The sequence below is a fragment of the Chelonoidis abingdonii genome, chromosome 5 (assembly GCF_003597395.2).
Source record: "Chelonoidis abingdonii isolate Lonesome George chromosome 5, CheloAbing_2.0, whole genome shotgun sequence".
NCBI classification, from domain to species: Eukaryota; Metazoa; Chordata; order Testudines; family Testudinidae; genus Chelonoidis; species Chelonoidis abingdonii.
In genome coordinates this window covers 132,489,235-132,509,727 of record NC_133773.1, presented here as the reverse complement: position 1 = coordinate 132,509,727, position 20,493 = coordinate 132,489,235, and the positions used below count along the sequence as shown (strand labels likewise).

General features: G+C 44.9%; 1 protein-coding gene across 5 annotated transcripts in view; it reads left to right on the top strand.

Moving 5' to 3' along the window:
- REEP1 (receptor accessory protein 1) overlaps positions 1-20,493 on the top strand; it is a 129,114-nt gene that overhangs the window by 40,154 nt on the left and 68,467 nt on the right. For 4 of the 5 annotated variants that reach the window (XR_012655997.1, XM_032771556.2, XM_032771554.2 and 1 more), the window contains exons 2-4: positions 12,460-12,532; positions 16,896-16,972; positions 19,438-19,558. Coding sequence is in view for 4 of the 5 variants with exons in the window: in XM_032771556.2 (XP_032627447.1) it covers positions 12,460-12,532; positions 16,896-16,972; positions 19,438-19,558 (271 nt within the window). In the remaining variant the exon portion in view is untranslated. The remainder of the gene's footprint in view (positions 1-12,459; positions 12,533-16,895; positions 16,973-19,437; positions 19,559-20,493) is intronic. The other variant, XM_075066656.1, reaches the window with a different exon arrangement.

Here is a 20,493-nt window from a genome sequence, read left to right as displayed (position 1 = left end):
ATGGTAGCCTTGGACCATGGACACAAGCAATCGATTTTGTGATCGCATTGTGGACGCGCAAAACCGATTTTATAACATCGGTTTCGTAATATCGGTTTAAACTACTTCGAAATAATCATGCAGTGTAGACGTACCCTCACACTGGTGAACCCTTTGAGGACTGTGGAGATAAGTATTCTCCTCAACATTGTCCCATTTAGCATTCCTTTGAGTGGCTGCCTGGAAAAGGGCAGGATTTTTCTAACTTTTAAGGGCTGATTTTAGGAATTAATGTTAGAGATTATCTTCTTTTCCCAAAGGGCTAAGGCGACCACTTAGATCAGGTCTCAGCTCAGACTAGGGCAGCAGTTTTTCGTTTCTAACCCTTTTAAAATGACCAAATCTTGGCTGCCAGTTTAGTGTATGAATAATTCAATTTCTATGCAAGGCTCTTGGATACAGAGAAAAAAAAGGGATGCGTTGTTCTGTTACAAGGTGCATGTGACAGAGTATTGCATTTGGCATTGAAGTAAATAAGCTGCTAATGGCCTTATCCCCGATTATGGCTTTATGCAAGAGTATGCTAAAGCTTTGTTGTAAAGCTGTTACATTTAACAGAGGCAGGGGACAGTAAAGCAACACAGAGGCTTATGCTTCTAATATATGACTGTAGATTCAGATAAGGAGAACTCTAGCTCTCTTTTTTCTAGCACATAGACAATATCTGGGCAGTACAGTTGAAAGGAAGATGAGTTTGCAAATAGTCTCTCCAGCTCCTTTTATAGTCCTTTGCTAACTTAAGTCCAGACCAGAAACATCTAGGCCAGGGGTGACCAACCTGAGCAGGAGAAGGAGTCAGAATTTACCAATGTACATTGCCGAAGAGTCAAGATAATACGTCAGCAGCCCCCCATCAGACCCCTCCCCCCCCCAGGGCCTCCCGCACACCGGCAGCCCCACCGATCAGCATCTCCCCCTCCCTTCCCGCACCTCCCAATCAGCTGTTTAGAGGCATGCAGGAGGCCCTGGGGGAAAGTGGGAGGAGCGAGGGCATGGCAGGCTTGGGGGAGGGAAGAGGTGGAGTGGGGGCAGGGCCTGTGGCAGAGCCAGGGGTTGAACAGTGAGCACCCCCTAGCCCATTGGCAAGTTGGCGTCTGTAGCTCCAGCCCCAGAGTCGGTGCCTATACAAGGAGCCGCATATTAACCTCTGAAGAGCTGCATGTGGCTCTGGAGCCACAGGTTGGCCACCCCTGATCTAGGCTGATGAAGACACTGTGAAGCTTTTTTTTCTTAATAGGCAGAATCTTTCTGTTACAGACAGAGGGCCTGATCCTGCTGTCATTGATGGGGCTTTTGACACTGTTTGCAATTGGGGCATATCATTTTCAATTAATGAAATGATGGACTATCTGTGAGTTTGTACTATACAGAAGGAAAGAGCTAGGCAGTACAAGACGCACATTTCTAGGAACAAGTCTGGGCCTAGGAATTTGCTGGTGTCACCCTATTATGTCATTCCTGAGTGGTTAGTTTAGAATGCAGCAGAAGCAGTATAAAAGGCACCTCAAGTGGGAGATTTGAGGGGACAGAGCTGTCCATCTGTCCAGATTGTACCCTGGAGAATGTCACAAGGGAAGTAACGGGCTTGCTGGCTGCCACAAGAGCATTTTGAGGTCATTTACAAGAAGTACATTTAAAGCAGGCTAAGGGCTGCTCCAGTTTATGCCAGAGGACTGAACCATCACACAGTCAGTCCAGGACTGGTGAACATGAAGGTGGCTTAAAGTCACCTTTGAGCAGCACCCTCATTCCCTTGAGTTGTTCTGTACTTTTCACAGTCGTAGCTGAGGATCTGGGCCAATGTTTTTTTAAATAGCTTTGGTCAATTAGAGTATTTCTTGCATTGTACCTCATGATTTCCAGTAATATACTCCCACTAGCAAGCAAAAGCAGCATTACTATAATGAGATCATAAGCAACTGATCTGGCTAAATCACTTTCATATAAATTTCATCCTTTCTTTCCAAACCCTTCACTGCAGCACTAAAAGTCTGTGCAACAGAGAATTGCCCTGAAGCAAAGATAGGAAAATAATACAGGTTTTTGCATTTCCCATCACTTCACCAACCATTGGTAACACTTTAAGGGCCTGATCCTGAAATCCATGCATGTCCCAAAACTGTAATTGAGTTTCGGGGTGTATAAAGAATGTAAGTTTAACCCCTAAACTAAGATTCAAACATATATATTTAATTTAGTTTTAATATATATAGATTTAGCATAACTTAAAATAGCAGTCTTTGCAGCATGATCTTTGTATGTTTGTATTATAACAGTTATGCAGTGCCTGATTATTGATATGCCATTGAAATAGGCATTTACTGCATCAACTGTATCCTAGAAAATAGGTTTGTTTCTTTAAACCATACTTTATTAATTTCCCTTTTATGCCACAAGTCTTATCATAAATCTGTAGGCTCATTTACAAAACAAATTTTAAATCACATAATCAAATATAATCTATTCCAACACAATGCAGTGCTGCTAAAAAAACACTCTCTTTCCACCATATATTCCCTGCCAAAAAAACCTCCCCACATAACCCATCCCCTCCAGGATTGTAAATTGCCAGTAGACAAGGAAAACCATAACCCCTGCCCCATCTTAGACACTACCTTGGACACAAAATTACACAGAATGCACTAGGGTCTGAGTTTCAGAGGTGCTGAGCTCAGCCCCTCTGAAGATCCAGTCCCAAGTCTCCTACGATTAGATGATTCAGTCTCAAAGAGGTGGAGATTTCCCCCCACAAATCTCTTGATGAATTATTGTTGAAAGGCTTCTCCACAGAGAAGCGTGTTCTGAGAAAGGGACTGTATGAAGCAAAGTTGTTTGTGGGATGCACAAGGAGATGGGAGTTGCAAGCACCGTGCACACTCTTCACAGCACCTGATAAATCAATGTACTGAGAGCTACCTTTAATGGACAATGAGAGTGAGGGGCAGCAGTAGGAGAAAGATGTCAGTTTAAATAGCTACATTGTTAACGATGTCACTGCTGATCATTTTAGCAGAAACAGCCAGCTAATGTTTTTATCCCACAGCCCCCAGACTGCCTCCCAAGGCTCCTCAGATGCCAAAATCCCACTCAACAGGTATTGTAGTAGCATATCAGCATTTCCAGTTCTTTTCTGTACATCAGATATGTGTGGATGTGGACACTTGAGCTGACATCAGAGAAAGCTTGGCGGAGATTTGGTTCCAAAAATGGGCGTGTATTGTGTCTGTCCTCATTCAGCAATCTCTCATTTTGTGCGGACCAGTCACCTTTTCCCTTTGTGAATTAAATTGTAAAAGACAGAGACTCTCTCAACCTCCCAATCCCACATGGCTATGTCCTGCTCTGGGTCCTCAGGAACAGCTCTGTGCCCCAATGGTGAACCGTGGACTGCTGCATTCAAAACAAACAGCAGAATTTGTCAAAACCATTTCTCAAGAGACAAGGTGGTTCTTTTATTGGACCAGCTTCTGTTGATGAAAGAGACAAGCTTTCAAGCTTACACAGAGCAATTCTCCAGGTTTTCACCGCCTTCTTCCCTCCTCACCTCCCAAAACCTTTCAAAGGAAATGGAGCCAGGATTATGAGTAAGAGAAATTCCATGGTGAAAAGCTAGGACATTGCTTTGCCTGCAGCAAGGCAAATAGATCTGCTGTGAAGTCTCCAGCACAACAAGGAGAACTGTCTATGCCTGGCACCCCACTCAAGGTGCTCCGTTCTCAGGGCTCTGAAAATGGGCTTGGGAGAACAGGATAGTCACAGGTTAGTTAAAGGCCACTTCCTCAGCCATCTCTTTGACTGTTCAAGACTGGTTGGCTTCCGGTCGTTTCTTCAAGGGTGCCCAAGCCAAAAAAAGGTGGTGGAGTCAGCTGAGAGAGGCATGTCCTACTTTAAGGGAGATCAAGGCTACTTAAATTAGACTCACTCAAGGACAGCTCTCCCTCTAAGGGCCGGTCTACACTGGGGGTGTGTGGGAGGGATCGAACTAAGATATGCAACTTCAGCTACGCAAAGTCAAAGTATCTTAGTTCGACTTACCTGGCCGTCCTCATGCAGCTCCCCCGTTGACGCTGCTTACTCCTCCTGCCGAAGTGGAGTACTGGCATCGATTCGCAGATCAATTTATTGCACCTAGACGAGACGCAATAAAATGATCCCCAATAGATTGATTACTACCCACCAGTCCAGTGGGTAGTATAGCCGTACCGTAAGGATATGTCTACACAGCAAAGAAAAACCCTCAGCTGGCCCGTGCTAACTGACTCGGGCTTGCAGGGCTTAGGCTAAGGGGCTGTTTCATTGTTGTGTAGAAGTCTTCTACATAACAGTGAAACAGGCCTGATTCTGAGCTGTGGGTTTTTCTTTGCTGTAGCCATACCCTAGATTCCAGCTAGTTATGTGGTAAGCAGTCACTCAACTCTCCTTATTTTGCAATTTAATCAAAAGGAGCAATGAGGTGTTATCACCACCCCGTCCATTACATGGGCCTTGTGGCAGGGAGGGGTCAGTGTTTTAATGGCTAGAGCCTGCACTGACAGAGGGGATCTGTGTTTTTTGGGGACATCGTAAGAAATCACCTTGGCTTGAACTTGACTTAAAGGCCGTTTTAAAGAAGCATCTTCTGCAGGATGGTGGGTTTCCCCGAAGTTTGCTATAGGATTTCTGTAGTGCCGGGGATATGCATCACAGGCAGCTGTGAAGGCAAGATCCCTGCTGCCCCTGAAGAGCTTAGGGTCTAAGCAGGTGAAATACAGGTGGGTATGGGGAGAGATGCAGCAGAAAAGCAAGGAGGCTGAGCAGTTGTTTTATTTATTTGTTTATTTTTAATTATGTGATTTCTGTTTGAATGCGAAGAGTTCAGTGGTGCCCCATCAGCACATTCCTGCTCTCAGGGTGGCCTGGCAATGCATTGCTCCAGGAGCAGCTGCTCTGGGAGGGATTGTGTTTCAGGGAGTCCTGGTCTTTGCCAGAATTCCCAGCATTCAATGGGAGTGTGCGGGTCTGGGTTGGTGCCATGCCCTCCCCTCTCTGTGCCCAGCCGATTCTGCAGGTTGTGTGGAAGAGTGGGGCTATAGGACTGATAAAACATAACGAGACCAATTCACGGCTGGCTAGTGGCCACTTTGGAATGACTTTTCTGGGACAAAGTCTATAAGCACCTCCTGCCTTTGTGAATACCAGCCTGGAGACTTAGTCATCGTCTTCTGCTGATTCCCCTCTTCCCTTACCTGAGTCTTTACTTTAAAATATCACAGCATCATTCGGCACACAGTGTGACTCACATTATTTGTATTTGCTTTAACCATTTCTCTGACTCATTACTTTACCTAGCTCATAAAAACATAAGAATGGCCATACTGAGTCAGACCAGTAGTCCATCTAGCCCAGTATCCTGTCTTCTGACAGTGGCCAATGCCAGGTGCTTCAGAGGGAATGAACAGAACAGGCAATCTCGAGTGATCCATCTCCTGTTGCCCATTCCCAGCTTCTGGCAAAGAAAGGCTTGGGACATTCCAGAATTTGTTTGTGCATCCTTCCCCATTCTGGCTAATAGCCATTGATGAGTCTATCCTCCATGAACTTACTTAGTTATTTTTTGAACCCTGTTATAGTTTTGGCCTTCACAACATCCTCTGGCAAGGAGTTCCACAGGTTAATTATGCAATGTGTGAAGAAATACGTCCTTTTGTTTGCTTTAAACCTGCTGCCTATTTATTTATTTGGTGACCTCTGGTTCTTGTTTATGAGGAATAAATAACACTTCCTTATTTACTTTCTCCACACCAGTCATGATTTTATAGATCTCTATCATATCCTCCCTTAGTTGTCTCTTTTCCAGGCTGAAAAGTCCTAGTCTTATTAACCTCTCATCATATGGCACCTGTTCCATACCCCTAATAATTTTTGTTGCTCTTTTCTGTGTCTTTTCCAATTCCAATATATCTTTTTTGAGATGGGGCAACCAGATCTGCAAGTGGTATTTAAGATGTGGGCGTACCATGGATTTATATGAGCCAATATGATATTATCTGTCTTATTATCTATCCCTTTCCTAATGATTCCCAAAATTCTATTAGCTTTTTTGAGTGCCACTGCACATTGGGTGGATGTTTTCAGAGAACTATCCACAATGACTCCAAGATCTTTCTTTAGTGGTAACAACTAATTTAGACCCCATCATTTTATATGTATAGTTGGGATTATGTTTCCATTATGCATTACTTTGTATTTATCAACATTGAATTTCATCTGCCATTTCGTTGCCCAGTCACCCAGTTCTGGGAGATCCTTTTGTAACTCTTCATAATCTGCTTTGAATTTAATTATCTTGCTGAGTTTTATACCATCTGCAAATTTTGCCAACTCACTGTTTACCCTTTTTTCCAGACCATTTATGAATATGTTGAACAGCCTTGTCCCAGTACAGACTGCCGGGAGACACCACTATTTACCTCTCTCCATTCTGAAAACTGGCCATTTATTTCTACCCTTTGTTTTCTAACTTTTAACCAGTTACTGATCTATGAGTGAACCTTCCGTCTTATCCCATGAGAGCTTACTTTGCTTAAGAGCCTTTGGTGAGGACCTTGTCAAAGGCTTTCTGAAAATCCAAGTACACTATATCCACTGGATCCCCTTGTCCACATGTTTGTTGACCTCCTGAAAAAATTCTAGTAACTTGGTGAGGCATGACAAAAACCTTTACAAAAAACATGTTGCCTCTTCCCCAACAAATCATGTTCATCTATGCGTCTGACAATTCTGTTCTTTACTATAATTACAACCAATTTGCCCGATACTGAAGTTAGGCTTACCAGCCTGTAATTGCCAGGATCACCTTTGGAACCTTTTTTAAAAATTGGCGTCACACTATGTATCCTCCAGTCATCTGATACAGAAGCTGATTTAAATGATAGGTTGTATACCACAGTTAGTAGCTCCACGTTCCACACCTGTTAGATTTATATTGTAAACCCTTTGGGGCAGAGGCTGCATTTTTAAAAAATCTGTGCAAAGCCCTGTGCAAATTGATGGCACACTGAAACCATCGCTTCATACGAATAGTAATGATCACAAGTCCATTGGCACCCTTGTTGGCAGCCTCAGCAAGGAATCCTGGCACCGAAACAGTTCAGCTGTTACTAAGTACTATAAGAAGCATATGCTGCCCAACAAATATGTTGAGAAGGCCAAAATATTTCAGCAATTCAAAAGTGTATCCAGGCCCAAGCAGAAGTTCTTAGCAGTGTCTGCTTTGTGCTAATGATATGGAAACATCAGATATTCATAAAAAAAAGGCTTGCTGCGATTGTCTTGTTTATTCTACAGTGCTCTGAATGATGTGCCCTGATGACATGGTAGCCAAAACTGCAAAGCTCAACAGGTTTGTGGTGCCAGCAGCACCGTGCTGTGTGTTTATAACATTAGGGCCAGATCCTGCAAACCCATGTGAGTAAAATTACTCGCTCTAATAGACTCATTGGTGTCACAGGGAGCTGCTTATGAGTCTGGTCCAATGCCCATTGAAGTCAGTGGGTTTCTTCATTGACTTCAGTGAATACTAGGTTGGGTATGTGAGTAACTCTGTGCACATCTGTGTTTGTAGGACCAGGACCTTAGTCAGGGAGCCAGCAATGTCTAGTGGTTTAGCGTTTAGCAAACGGAGTGAGGCTGTCTTGAATTCTAATCCCAGCTCTGATGCTCACTCCTTGACTATGGGGTTGCAATAGAGTGGTCTGTTCCTCAAAAGGCTGGTGGCCATCCAGTCCTGTTTGATTATGAGACCCTGCTGAAAAGGGGTCAAGTGATGTCTGTAAAGGGCTGAGAGAGCTCAGCTCACTTGGAAGAAGAAAAGCTGTAGGAAGAAGGTGGGTCCTGTGGCTTGTCCTGGAGCAGCGTGGAACAAAAGGTCTCTGGGTTCCTGCAGCTCAGTGCTAGTTGGGGGAATAACTTTATTTTGTGTTGCTTGTGAGGTTTTTGTTTGAAGGGCCTGACTGAGAATTGGGTGTGGAACAGGCCACCGTCCTTCAAGAATGTATATTATCAAGAATTTAGAAACTGCACGTTGGATCAGACTTCTGGTTCCTTTAGTCCAGTATCCTGAGCCAAACAGTGGCTGCTATCATCTGCTTCAGAGGAAGGTGCATGAAATGTCATAATGGGCAGTTTCTTCTTCTCCCTGGTCAGTTAATGGTTGACCTGACTCACAAAGGTTTTTTTAAAAATCCTATCTAATGTAACTGGATATATAAACAATGTTTTGAACGTTCTTATGCTCTTGACCTCAATGATGTCTTACTTCAATGAGTTCAACAGGTTAATTGTTTGCTGTGCAGAAAAGTATTTCCTTGTGTGGGTTTAAAAGGTGTTCTTTCAGTTTGATTGAACATTCTCTGGTCCTGATATTAGGAGGAGCGGGGCAGGTGTCTGATTTACCTTCTCTAGGTCCTCTGTTAGTTCTTACACCCCTCTCCTGGCCACTCTATTTGCCATCTCTCTAAAATAAACAATCCCAATCACTTCAACCTCTCTTCACCTGGAACTCATTCCATATGCCGCTCAGTATTTTCATTACCCTTCTCCCATCCCCTTCACTTTTCATGATATCCTTTTTTGAGAGAGAGAGGCCAGAAGGGAACATGGTGTCCCAGCTCAAAACCTGCCATTGACTTGTATAATGGCACTGTAATGTTATCAGGATTATTCTCCATCCCATTCCTGAGGTACCCTGACATTTTGCTCAAGTTTATGCCCACTTCTGCAGAATAAGCAGAGGTCTTCACTGAGCTGTGCGCAGTCATTCCCACACCTTTTTACTAAGTGGTTATAATTAATTTAGACCCCAGTGATATGTCAGAATAATATACTAGTTGCTACATGATTCTCTTCAGTGCTGAGAGCGAGCTGATGTGACTTATTGGTGAGGGTGTCACAAGCCCCCACTCTGGGCCCAGTTCAGTGAAGCTGCGAATCTCTTACAGCTCCAGGTAGAGACCCTTGTCTATAGCTCAAGCTGTAGCCGCTCATATGTCTGTCTCTAGCACTCCCCAATTCAATTTATAGCTTGGCAGTGAAGATGGTGGCCTGTACAAGACTTTTAGACCTTTGTGTTTTGGGCAGTTCATTTCCCACTCCAAGGCTAAAAGCTCACACAAGAGCCACACTGGGGGACTCAAAAGAAGAAGATACCAGAGTTGTGGTGTTTTGTTTTTTTGCAGGGGTGGTGGTGAGCAGTTTTGTTTTTATTTTTAGAATTGGGATGGTGAGACATAAAGGGAATGAGGGTTTTGTGGGCAGAGTAGACATTTGGGAAGAATTTGAACGAAGATAGCATGGGAGCCTGGTGCAGCGTGGATGAAGGCACAAAGAAAAAGTGGGATAAGAAAACAGCAAGACTGTCATCATTAGGGAAGAGATGGGACGGTATAAGACCCCGGAATAGGGGCGTATGCAGGAGCAGTATTGTTCAGACACTTGAAGGCAAAGATGAGACTCTCAGACTTGACTTGGCAGGCCAGAGAGGAGCCAGTGGCGGGATTTGAATGGGTGAGTGATGTTGGTTTGAGAGACGGGCGAGAGGTGATTTTAGTTGTTCCATTCTGGATGGGCTAGAGCAGTGGTTCTCAACCTTGTTTTTACCCAGGGGCCCTTAAACTTAAAGAGACAAGCCGGCAGAACCCCAACCAAAGGCGACACGTGGCAGATTTCTACTGTCCATTTGGCCCTGCTCCCTGAAGTGCTGATGTAGCAGGGCAGAGCAGTGGTGTGTCTCCTTGGCTAGCTGCTGCCTGCTCATGGAGTTCAGTGGTTGTGAGGCAACTCCTTCTACTAGTAGTGGGAGAAGATCTCTCTTCTGCGGCAATGCTGCAATTTTTTGTTGCACTCCAGCTCCCCCCCAGCCAACCCAGACAAATTGAGGTGAGTCTGGGGGTGGAAGTGGCGCTCCCTCCCTGAGCCCTGCCGTCCAGGACTGAAGCTAGAGCCTGAGGCCTGCCACCTGGGGCTGAAGCCGGAGCCCCGCTGCCCATTTTATAGATAGGGAGACTGAAGCACAAAGAGGTTAAGTGAGTTGCTCTGGGTCACACACCAAGTTAGCAGGACTAGGACTAAGTCTCCTCCCCAGGGCTTAGTCTATTAAACCGCAACTGCCTGGATGACACACACCCCTCTGTACGGTCAGGAAAATCTGAAGTTCATTACATAACCCCCAAACATCAGGCACATCAGCCTATTAATTATGCTGTATACTTTAGATAAACAAAATAGTAAGGGCTTCTCTTCCTCCACAGGAAACTTTCCAAGTATTTGCCATATATAACTGTGTTCCAGAGATTCTGTAAACTCACTTGCCTCTAAGACCAAGTTAGTTTCTGTTATTGGCATAAACTGAGGAAGCAAATATAAATCATCAGATGTTGGAATCTCTGCAGGAAACAAGAGCGTGTGATAGCAACCAGCTCAGGGAGGGAGGGAAATGGATTGGGACAGAAATGAGGAACTTTTATAAATGAGGTAGAGGAAAAAATCATTCATGTGCATGATTGTTTTTCTGAGCTGTGCAGAGAAACTCTGCCTCTTTTAGCATTATCTTCACGGGACCAGATCCCACTACCACTGATGTCAGTGGAAAGTTTGCTGTTTAGCTTCAATGAGAGTAGGATCAGGACCATTGTCTGTGTGTCTCCCCTGCCTTAAAAGCACTGTTGTTTGTTAAGATATTTCAAGGGAGAACAATGAATGTGTTTTCCCAGAATCTTCTCTGTGGGCATATTATCTAATCCCTACATACAGCACATCTCTGATGTACGAAATAGATTCAGTGCTCCCAGTTTCCAGCAGCTCTTTCTGATGCCAGCATGAAACGTCTGCAAAACACTTAGCTCCTCACTCAGTGGCTGCTTTTCTGAAGTCTGCATCATGCTTTGGGTTTTGTTAAATTACGCTACAGTAGGCCTGATGAATACTCAGCAAATTGTGCTAGCGCGGTGCTTTGCAAATCAAGATAGTATGCAGTCTCACTCTGTTCTTTTACAAATGCTTTCCTGAGGACAGCTCTGAGAGGAACAATTGCGAGCTGCATGGGGGAGAGTAAATTTTTAATATATCATCCATGAATTGGACATAAATGTAATTAAGTTCATTGGCAGTGGAACATAACTGGCAAAATGGAAAGGATAATATCAGGTTAATATGGCTCTAAGTTTAGGTTTTGAAACAATGAGCTTTGATAAACCCTAAGAACAATGTCGTGTGTGGCACGTTATAGACTAACAGACGTATTGGAGCATGAGCTTTCGTGGGTGAATACCCACTTCATCGGATGCATGGGCACCCACGAAAGCTCATGCTCCAATACATCTGTTAGTCTATAAGGTGCCACAGGACTCTTTGCTGCTTTTACAGATTCAGACTTACACGGCTACCCCTCTGATACCTAAGAACAATGGCAATGTTTACATTAAATTAAGAAAAAGTCCAGTGGAAACATGTATTTTTTTTTAAAGCCAATAAACATTCCCCTGCTCAATTTTCAATCCAAACATTTCGGTATCCTGCAATTGCAGGGGAAATTGACTAAAAGCTGTCTGGAAGAAAGTGGAAATGATTAGCCTGTTTTCAGGTCTACATTTAAAGAAATGATCAAAGAGAACAAGCAGTACAAATAGCGAAGAGGAAAGGAGATTTTTAAACACGCCCTCACTTTTTAAATTCCAAGGTGCTAGTAGTAGCTTCAGGATTCTTTTTTTACAGTTCTATGATTTTGAACCTGGTAGTGTCTCTTTCAGACATAGAAAACTAGAGTGGCTTTAGAGTTGGAGTCAACAGGGCCATGCAGGATTCTTCCTGCCCTGATCTGAGTACAAGATTGGGCCCTAATATTGTCAAAGCAAAACCAGGTGTAATCTGAGCGCCCTTTTGTCCCTCTTCCCCTCTTAAATTTTCTTGGAGGGGTAGGGCAGGGGTTGGGGATTTCAGATAAATGGTTCATATTTTGTTCCATCTCTGAAAACAACTAATAAACCTTCTTTGCTGCGTCATGGCAGATTATTTTAAAATTACATTTACCTTTTCCTGGAGGTTTGTTTTTCTGACTTGTTTTAATGCCGATGTGTCACTCTTTTTGATACTTTTCATCGGGGGAGGTTCCTGTTAAATGTAATGCAGCCTCAAAGTGACAGTCACAAAAGAAGGAAAACAATCTTGCCCTAGTCCCGCTCCATGTAAATCAATGGCAAAATTGTCACTGACCTCAGTGAGGCAGGATCAGCCCTATACTGTGGAACGCAGTGCATGGTATATTGGAGCCCTAGATCAGAACCTACTAATGCTTTCTACAGGTGCAAGAAATGCAGTTAACAGAAGGAAAAAATATTTCCCTGTGGCTGAAAATCAAGATTCTCCATTTCTTTTTTTTTCTTTCAGGATTATATTTGGCACTCTTTACCCTGCGTATTATTCTTACAAAGCTGTAAAATCAAAGGATATTAAAGAATACGTAAGTAATTTTTTTTTTCTCCTGTGCTATGTGTTATGGTCTCTGATCAGTAGATTTTAAAGTTGCTGTCTGATTCCAGGTGAGTCCGTAAACCAGGGCTGGGAGAAGTCTGAAGTGTTGGCTGGTGCATAGGGCCCTAGACTGAAAGTTAGGAGAGCTGGATTCTGTTCCTAGCTCTGCGTATGCCTCCATATAGTGACATAATTGTGCTTGTATGGCTGATCTCAAAAGATGCTCAATGCCCATGCCTGAGATACAGTTTTGCTTTGCTTATTTATTGTAGGAGAGCAGAACAAAATAAAGCCTCTTCAGAAGCCCCTTGTCCCTTTAGCTGCTCCCTGAAAACAGGGTTTGCAATGGAATTAGCAAACCAAAAGTACACATGATTGTGAATATCTTTCAGGAAGCAGAGACCCTTTCTCTCCAAAGCAGCAGCCAGCCGCCATAGCAGAGGCCTCTTTATATAGACTTACGGCAGGCAAATGGGTGGAGCTGTCCTGCTTTTTTCCTAGAAGAGCGCCTCTGGGTCCTAGTGTCCCACGGGTCAGGCCGACACTGTCAACTTTTGTTAGGGGAAGTGGGATGTGGGAGAAACATGACCCACAAAGGCCCTTTCTGTGTCCCAAAGGGTCTGTACTGCCTGTCACAGTCTTGTTCTCTGTCTATACTGCTGAACATTGAAGAGCCTTCAGGTATTTACTCTTCAAGTATCTCAGTAACTCAATGACGATAAGCCCATTTCCATGTCTTGGTGACAGCTTTGACGATTATCTTAATGTGTCCTTAGCACAGTGTCAAGCTGTGACTTGGAGAGGCTCTTGATATTCTTCGAGTCCAGTGTTTCCCTAGGTGAGATTAGTTCTTTATATCTGAAAGCATTAACTTGTCGTCAGCATTGTAAGTAAACCAGATGAGGGCTGCCTGATGGGCCAGGTATGTGAAGCAAAATGACTCTGATTCTGCTGCACATCTCCAGCTATATAAATCCCCTTTGACGTGCTGGCAGTTCAAATAACATCACCTAGCAGTGGCTAACAATCATATTCTCCATTTCTAGAACACATTTCATCTAAAGGCCTGATCTGCGCTTGGAAGTTGTTTTGTTAAAACTATGTCAGTTAGGGGTGTGCTTTTTCTTTAACAAATATAGTTATACCAATGCAAGATCTTGGGTTAGGGTTGCCAGGTGTCCTGTTTTCAACTTGAACACCTGTTCAAAAAGGGACCCTGGCACTAGCTCCGGTCGGCATTAGCTCTGGTCAGCACCGCTGACCAGGCCATTAAAAGTCTGGTTGGCAATGCAGTGGACTAAGACAGGCTCCTGCCCAGTTCTGTGTAGGTCCTGGGAAGTGACCGGCATGTTTCTCCAGCTCCTAGGCAGAGGGGCGGCCATGAGGGCTCCACGCGCTGCCCCTGTCCCAAGCACCGGCTCTGTAGCTCTCTTTGGCTGGGAACCACGGCCAGTGGGAGCTGCAGGAGCAGCACCTGTGGGTGGGGGCAGCATGTGGAGTCAACTGGTTGCTCCTTTGCCTAGGAGCCAGAGGGAGATGTTGCCAATTCCTGGGAGCCACCTGAGGTCAGCGCCACCCGAAGCCCGCACCCCAAGCCTTCTCCTACACCCGAATCCCCTGTCCCAGCTCAGAACTCCCTCCCAGATCCCTCACCCCCTCCCATACCCCTGCCCCAGCCTGGAGCCCCCTCCTGCACCCCAAATCCCTCATCCCCGGACCCACCCCAGAGCCCACACCCCCTCTCGCACCCCAGCTTGGATCCCCCTCCCACACTCCAAACCCCTTGGCCCTAGCCATGAGACCATTCCTGCACCCCAAAGCCATCATCCCCACCTTCACACCAGAGCCCGCACCCTCACCCCAGCCCTCTGCCTGAGGCAGGAGCCCCCTCCCACACTCCGAACCCCTGCCCCAACCCAGAGCCCCCCTCCCACACTCTGAACCCCTCAGCCCCAGCCCGGAGCCCCCTACTGAACCCCATACCGCTCATCCCTGGCTACACCCCAGATCCCGCACCCCCAGCTGGAGCCCTCACCCCCTCCTGCACCCCAACCCACTGACTCTAGTATGGTGAAAATGAGCGTAGGTGGGGGAGAGTGAGCGAGTGAGGGGGGCGGGGCCTCAGAAGAGGTGGGGCAGGGGTGGAGTCTTGAGGCAGGGGCAGGCAGGAGGCGGGGGCAAGAGCATTGGGTTTTCTGCAATTAGAAATTCGGCAACCCTACCTTGGATGGATGCAGTTATTTCAATAAAGGTACCTTATACCAGTATAGCCTATTCCCTTTCCCATTTGGGAATATTTATACCAGTACAAAGCACCTTTGCTCTGATATACTTTATCCACTGTAGGGCTTGGTCTATACTTAAAAGTTTTGCCGTCATTGCTATGTTAGTCAGGAGTGTGAGGAAATTGCCCCCCGATTCCCAAACTGATATAGCGGTGCCAGCAAAAGTCCTAGTGCAGATGTTATATGGATAAAAAGGAACTTTTTCCAGTATAGCTTATTCTGTTTGGGTAACTGGTGTAAACTATATTGGCAAAAGAATTATTGGTGGCATAAGATGCTTCTCCACTAGGGTATTCGTTGGGGTTAGCCAGTGTAGCCCTCCTGGCATATCTTTACTAGCAAACCAAGTGTGGACAAGGCCTGCCAGGAGTGATATTTCTTAATTATTCTGGCTGAGTTACCGCAGTACACCTTTTTAGTGTAGACAAGACCTATGACTCTTAAAGTGCTTCACAGGTATTGCTTAATTAAAGTTAATAGCACCCTTGTGAGGTTGCGAAGATGTACTGAGGGAGTTGGTCAAAAAAATTTGTTCAGTGTATTTTCCACCAAAAAATGGAAATATCCATGGGAAATGTCACTATTCAACAATGTTTTATTGGAAAAACATTTGATTTGTTTTTGTCAACTGAAAAATTTCAGCCAGTCGGGCAAAAATTTTCAGTGAAACAAAGAATGTTTGCCGAACTGGTCAAAAAATTTTGATTTTTGGTTGCCAAAAAACCAAAACAAACTAAACAAACAAATAACCAGGAAGCTTTTGGCCTTACAGTTTTTCGATGAAAACTTTTTTAAAAAAATTAATCTGTGTCAAATTCATCACTGTGAGGGTGAAGAACACGTTTCCTGACCACCACTGAAATGCAGCTGCCTCTGGGTGTAATACAACAGCACTACAGTATGGTTTAAGATGGGAAATTAAGAAGACTGTTGTGTCCGTCTATGCTGCAGGCGGTACGTTAGTTGGTAGGCTTGTCAGCCCAGGAAAAACGAGTGTTACTCCGAATCCGTTTCAAGCCTCTACTGCCTAAGCTAAAAGACCCACCTCTGATCCTCGGATGCAGCAGGCTCACCAACCTCTTTTTATGGCCCTGACCACTAAAGGGGTGCAGTGCACCACACTGAGTGAGTGTGGGTTACATAGCTCATCTGAGAGGACACCTCCAATAGCACAGATCCTCCTGTCAGCAAATTTGGATATGCCGAAACTTATTCACCGCAGTGCCTGTCTGGTGATGTTAGGCACTGCGGTGGAACCCCCAAGGCAAGCGGAAAAGAGGCTGTCCAAGAAATACCTGGCGACGCGACCTTCAGGCTGATAGCAAAAAAATGGGCTATACCTGGAACCAGCTAGAGCAAATGGCCCAGGATAGAGGACTCTGGAGATCTGTGGTTGGCGGCCCAGACCCCGGTTGGGGTGACGGGCATGAGTGAGTGAGTGAAACTTATTCAGAAGGAACAGTGCTACCTACTGAATTATAAGCACCTTATCCTTCCTGCAGTACTTAGAGGTCACTTGGTGATCTGCCATCCATATCTTGACCTAATCTAACCCTGGTTATTGGGCATAATCTGATGGGATTACAGCACAAGGTAACACGATAGCAGGGTTACACTTGCATTTGCGGATGAAGAGGGAAGTTATACAGCATCATCTGTATGGTCTAGTATGATCCAACTATGTGTCTAAATCACTATCTCTGTTGGACAGCAATTCTACAGCAGAAACTTCCTAACTACAGTACTTTGTCTTTTAGTCAGATTTATCCTAAGGGACAAATTCCTTCTTCATGTGGGTTTGTGCATGACTCTGATTTGTGTTGTGGAATACACCTATGCGACAACTTGCTGGTGACACCTGGCAAAGCCCTAACGTTCTCTGTACCTGCACAACAAGTTTCTGAGGCTTTCTGGTCAATAAGAGTATCACCAAGCAATTGTGGATGGGACGAGCTTTGAGATCCTCAGGTGAAAGGTGCTGTACCACAGAAGAGTAAAATACCATCACTGTACATTTGTGCCTTCCTAGAACAGCATAGTTATAAAATATCTGATTTCCCTTCACAGGTCAAATGGATGATGTACTGGATCATATTTGCACTCTTCACAACAGCCGAGACTGTCACAGATCTCTTTCTTTCCTGGTGAGCAGCAGACCGAGGTGGGGCATTTGTAATGAGATGAGGAGAAAAACAGAAGTGTTTATAAGGGAACAGAGCTCCAGGGAGAGGATTGTAAGGCTGCGTCATTTCCTGTGCAAGGGGTTAAATATCAGGAGCATGGCGTGTTTTGCTTGGAGGACCAGCACTTCCTCTCTTAGCGCTGCCAGATTTAGAGGTTGGGTAATACTAACATCAGGGGAACTGCTCAGGGGCTCAGAAAGCAGTTGAACTGGGCAGAGTTTGATGAAGGTCTGTCACTGTCAACAGAGGATGGCAGAGCCAGCAGTCCTCTTCTGCTGTGGGCACTGGTGCAGGTGTTGGGATGGAGACAGGCATATGGAAAGGGTGGAGTGTGTGAGAAAGGAGAGGGGAACATGAGTGAGGGGAAAAAGGGGAGAGAAAGGGATGAGGAGAAGGAAGAGATGGAGGGAGGAAGGAGGAGGAAGAAGATACAAACAGGAATAAGAGAAACCCCTTTAACTTTTTCCCATCTAAAACTTTCTAATCCCTGGGGTAACCCAGTGTGTTACGTGTTCCTCTCTGTGCCTGCTCCACAGAGGGTAGGAATCTGTTGCAGCTCCAGTTGAAGGAGCTGCCCTCTTGGCTGACATACTGGGAATTGAACTGGGAACCTCCAGAGCTAAAAGCATGAGCTGCTAAAGCTTAAGCTAGAGATCCAGAGTTTTCTAGCTCAGGCTGTAGCAGATTGATATTCAGGTTGGGTACAGAGGGGTCTGTAACACACACTCAGCAGTGGGTTCCAATAGCAGGCAGTGTTACTTGTTCCTGCTCTGTCTTTTTCCTTTGGGATAGATACTTGGGTGTATAGGGAGCACAGAGGACAGTGACATTCTTTGTTTGCAAAGGGGCCGAGCCTGTGCACCCTGCAGCTTCCCCCCAGTCTGTTCTCGTGCAGGGAGTTAGAAGAGGAGGAACACAGGCCATTGTTAACGTGGGGTGTTGAGGTCAATAGAAGCTTTGGGCGCTCATCACCTCTACAAATCAGGCCACTTGCACTGAAGTGATGGGGGAAACTCCTGTGGGCTTTGGACGAGACCACTTAAATAGGTACCTAACTTCAGGCACATTTTGACCATTCTTTATACAGCCTGATCCAACATCCATTGAAGCCAATGGAAACCGGAGATGTCAATGGGCTTAAAGTCCTTAATCCTTACGCATGTACCTCACCAACGTGCCGATCTCCTGCAGGAGCACTCTTTTCGATGGGAGTTTCAGGGAGTTCACCACCACACAGAATCTGGCCCAAAAGGAGGAATTATGTTGGTACTTCAGTGTGTCCTTTTTAACTCATTTGGGCCTGATCCAGGAGGTGCGACTGCAGCTCATATATGGACCTGAGCTAGCTTTCATCCAGCTAGCTTGGGTTCCAGAGATGAAGATGCAGCAGTGCAGGCTACAGCACAGGCTAGTCACACAAGTAATTGTGTATGGTTCCAAGCGGGCTCATACAGCCCGTGCTGCTCTGACATCACTCAGTGAAGATTAAAGCTAGTTTGGGTATGTCTGGATAAGATGCAATCGCACATCCCATGATTGCAGTGTAGGCATTCCCTTAATTGAGAGAAATGAGACACGTAAACCAATTGCAGAAAACGTGGAGGACATGTTAGATTTTTAAAATTCTCTGTGTTAAGTCACTGTGCTGGTAGCAAAACAAAAGGGAAGGACGTGTGGTTATAATGGGAACATCTCTTATTAGTAATTGTTATTCTGTGGATATTGCAGTAGTGCCAAAAATCCCCAGGGAGGATTGGGCCCCATAATGCTGCGCCCTGTACAAGCACAGACAATGAGACAGTGCCTGCATAATGTGAAAGGAATGATGGTTCAATTCCATGATAAGTGCCATCTAACTGCAGAAAGGCAGAGAGACGAAAGGTGTATAAATAAAGTCGGAGAGACTGGTTTGCTGGCTGCTGGTGGGTGTGATAGGAAGTGTTCTCTCTGCACCTCAGGCCTCTGAGGGTTGGGAACACTGCAAAGGAAGCCTCCAGGGCCCCTTTGTGCATACAGCAAAGAGTTCTGTGGCACCTTATAGACTAAGAAATGTATTAGAGCTCCAATATGTTTGTTAGTCTATAAGGTGCCACAGAACTCTTTGCTGCTTTTACAGATCCAGACTAACACGCCTGCCCCTCTGATACTTTGTGCATACAGCACCTCTTGTTACTTAATTGGCTGTAAGGGTCCCTATTGAATAATGTTGCTGCTACCTGGCTGCCAGGAAAACTTTGCATAGAGTTCAGCCAGAGTCTGGGTGTGAGTGAATGTTGGGGAGGAAAGTGGGTGGTAGATCCTTAGGACACTCAGGTAGACAGAAACCAGCTCAGGCTATGAATCTGCCAATTGCTAACTGCCTTGGGCTTCTATTATCATCAGAGAAGCAGTCAACAAGAATCTATGTCATATTTATTTTCCCATAGGTTTCCATTCTATTATGAACTGAAAATAGCTTTTGTAGCTTGGTTGCTGTCTCCGTACACAAAAGGCTCCAGCGTCCTGTATAGAAAATTTGTACACCCAACACTATCTTCAAAAGAAAAGGTAATTATCGGTGTTCATGCCCTAACTGAGTGGATGGCCCACAGCAGTGGAATTAGTGTGTTTACTGTATGTCAGCTTTATCAGCGGTTTTCATCTCAAGAAGATGAGTCACTGCTTTTTCTTTTATTTATTTTTATTCTTTGATCTTTTTTTTTGTATCAGCAGCTGCTGAGCTCATTCAGAATAACTTAACTACAGCTAGGCACCGGGGAACCTAGGAGGGTGGGATACGTGTATTATGTTTTCTTTTAAAATACCAACCTGAAAATAGTTCTTCCTTGCATGACAAACTTCACAGTGTTGGAAATGCTGACTGAATGTAGCTGGGATGACAAGGTGGGTGAGGTAATATTGTCTATTGGACCAGCTTCTATTGGTGAGAGAGACAAGTTTTTGAGCCACACAGAGCTCTTTTTCAGGTCTGGGAAAGCTACTCTGAGCATCACAGCTAAATGGAAGGTGGAATAGATTGGTTAGCATAAGGTAGAGTGGCCCATTAAGACCTCTTCAGTCATAGGACAAAAAGAGGTGGTTAGTGGGTTACAGTTTGAATTTATGGTTTATTACAACGATCTGTAACTCAGGCCTGATCTACACTACAGAGATGGGTCAACATAAACTAACTCTACACTACACATCTACACTAAAGTAGATACACAGGAGAACTGCGGAAAAGGATCTGGACCACAAGTGGACCACAAGCTAAATATGAGTCAACAGTGTAACACTTTTGCAAAAAAAGCAAACATCACTCTGGGATGTATTAGCAGGAGTGTTGTTGTCATAAACAGATAGTAGGAGTTAATAGCACAGAAGTACTTTATATCTCTTTGACTGTAAAGGATTAACAAGTTCAGTAAGCCTGGCTGTCACCTGACCAGGGGACCAATCAGGAGACAGGATACTTTCAAATCTTGAGGGAGGGAAGTTTCTGC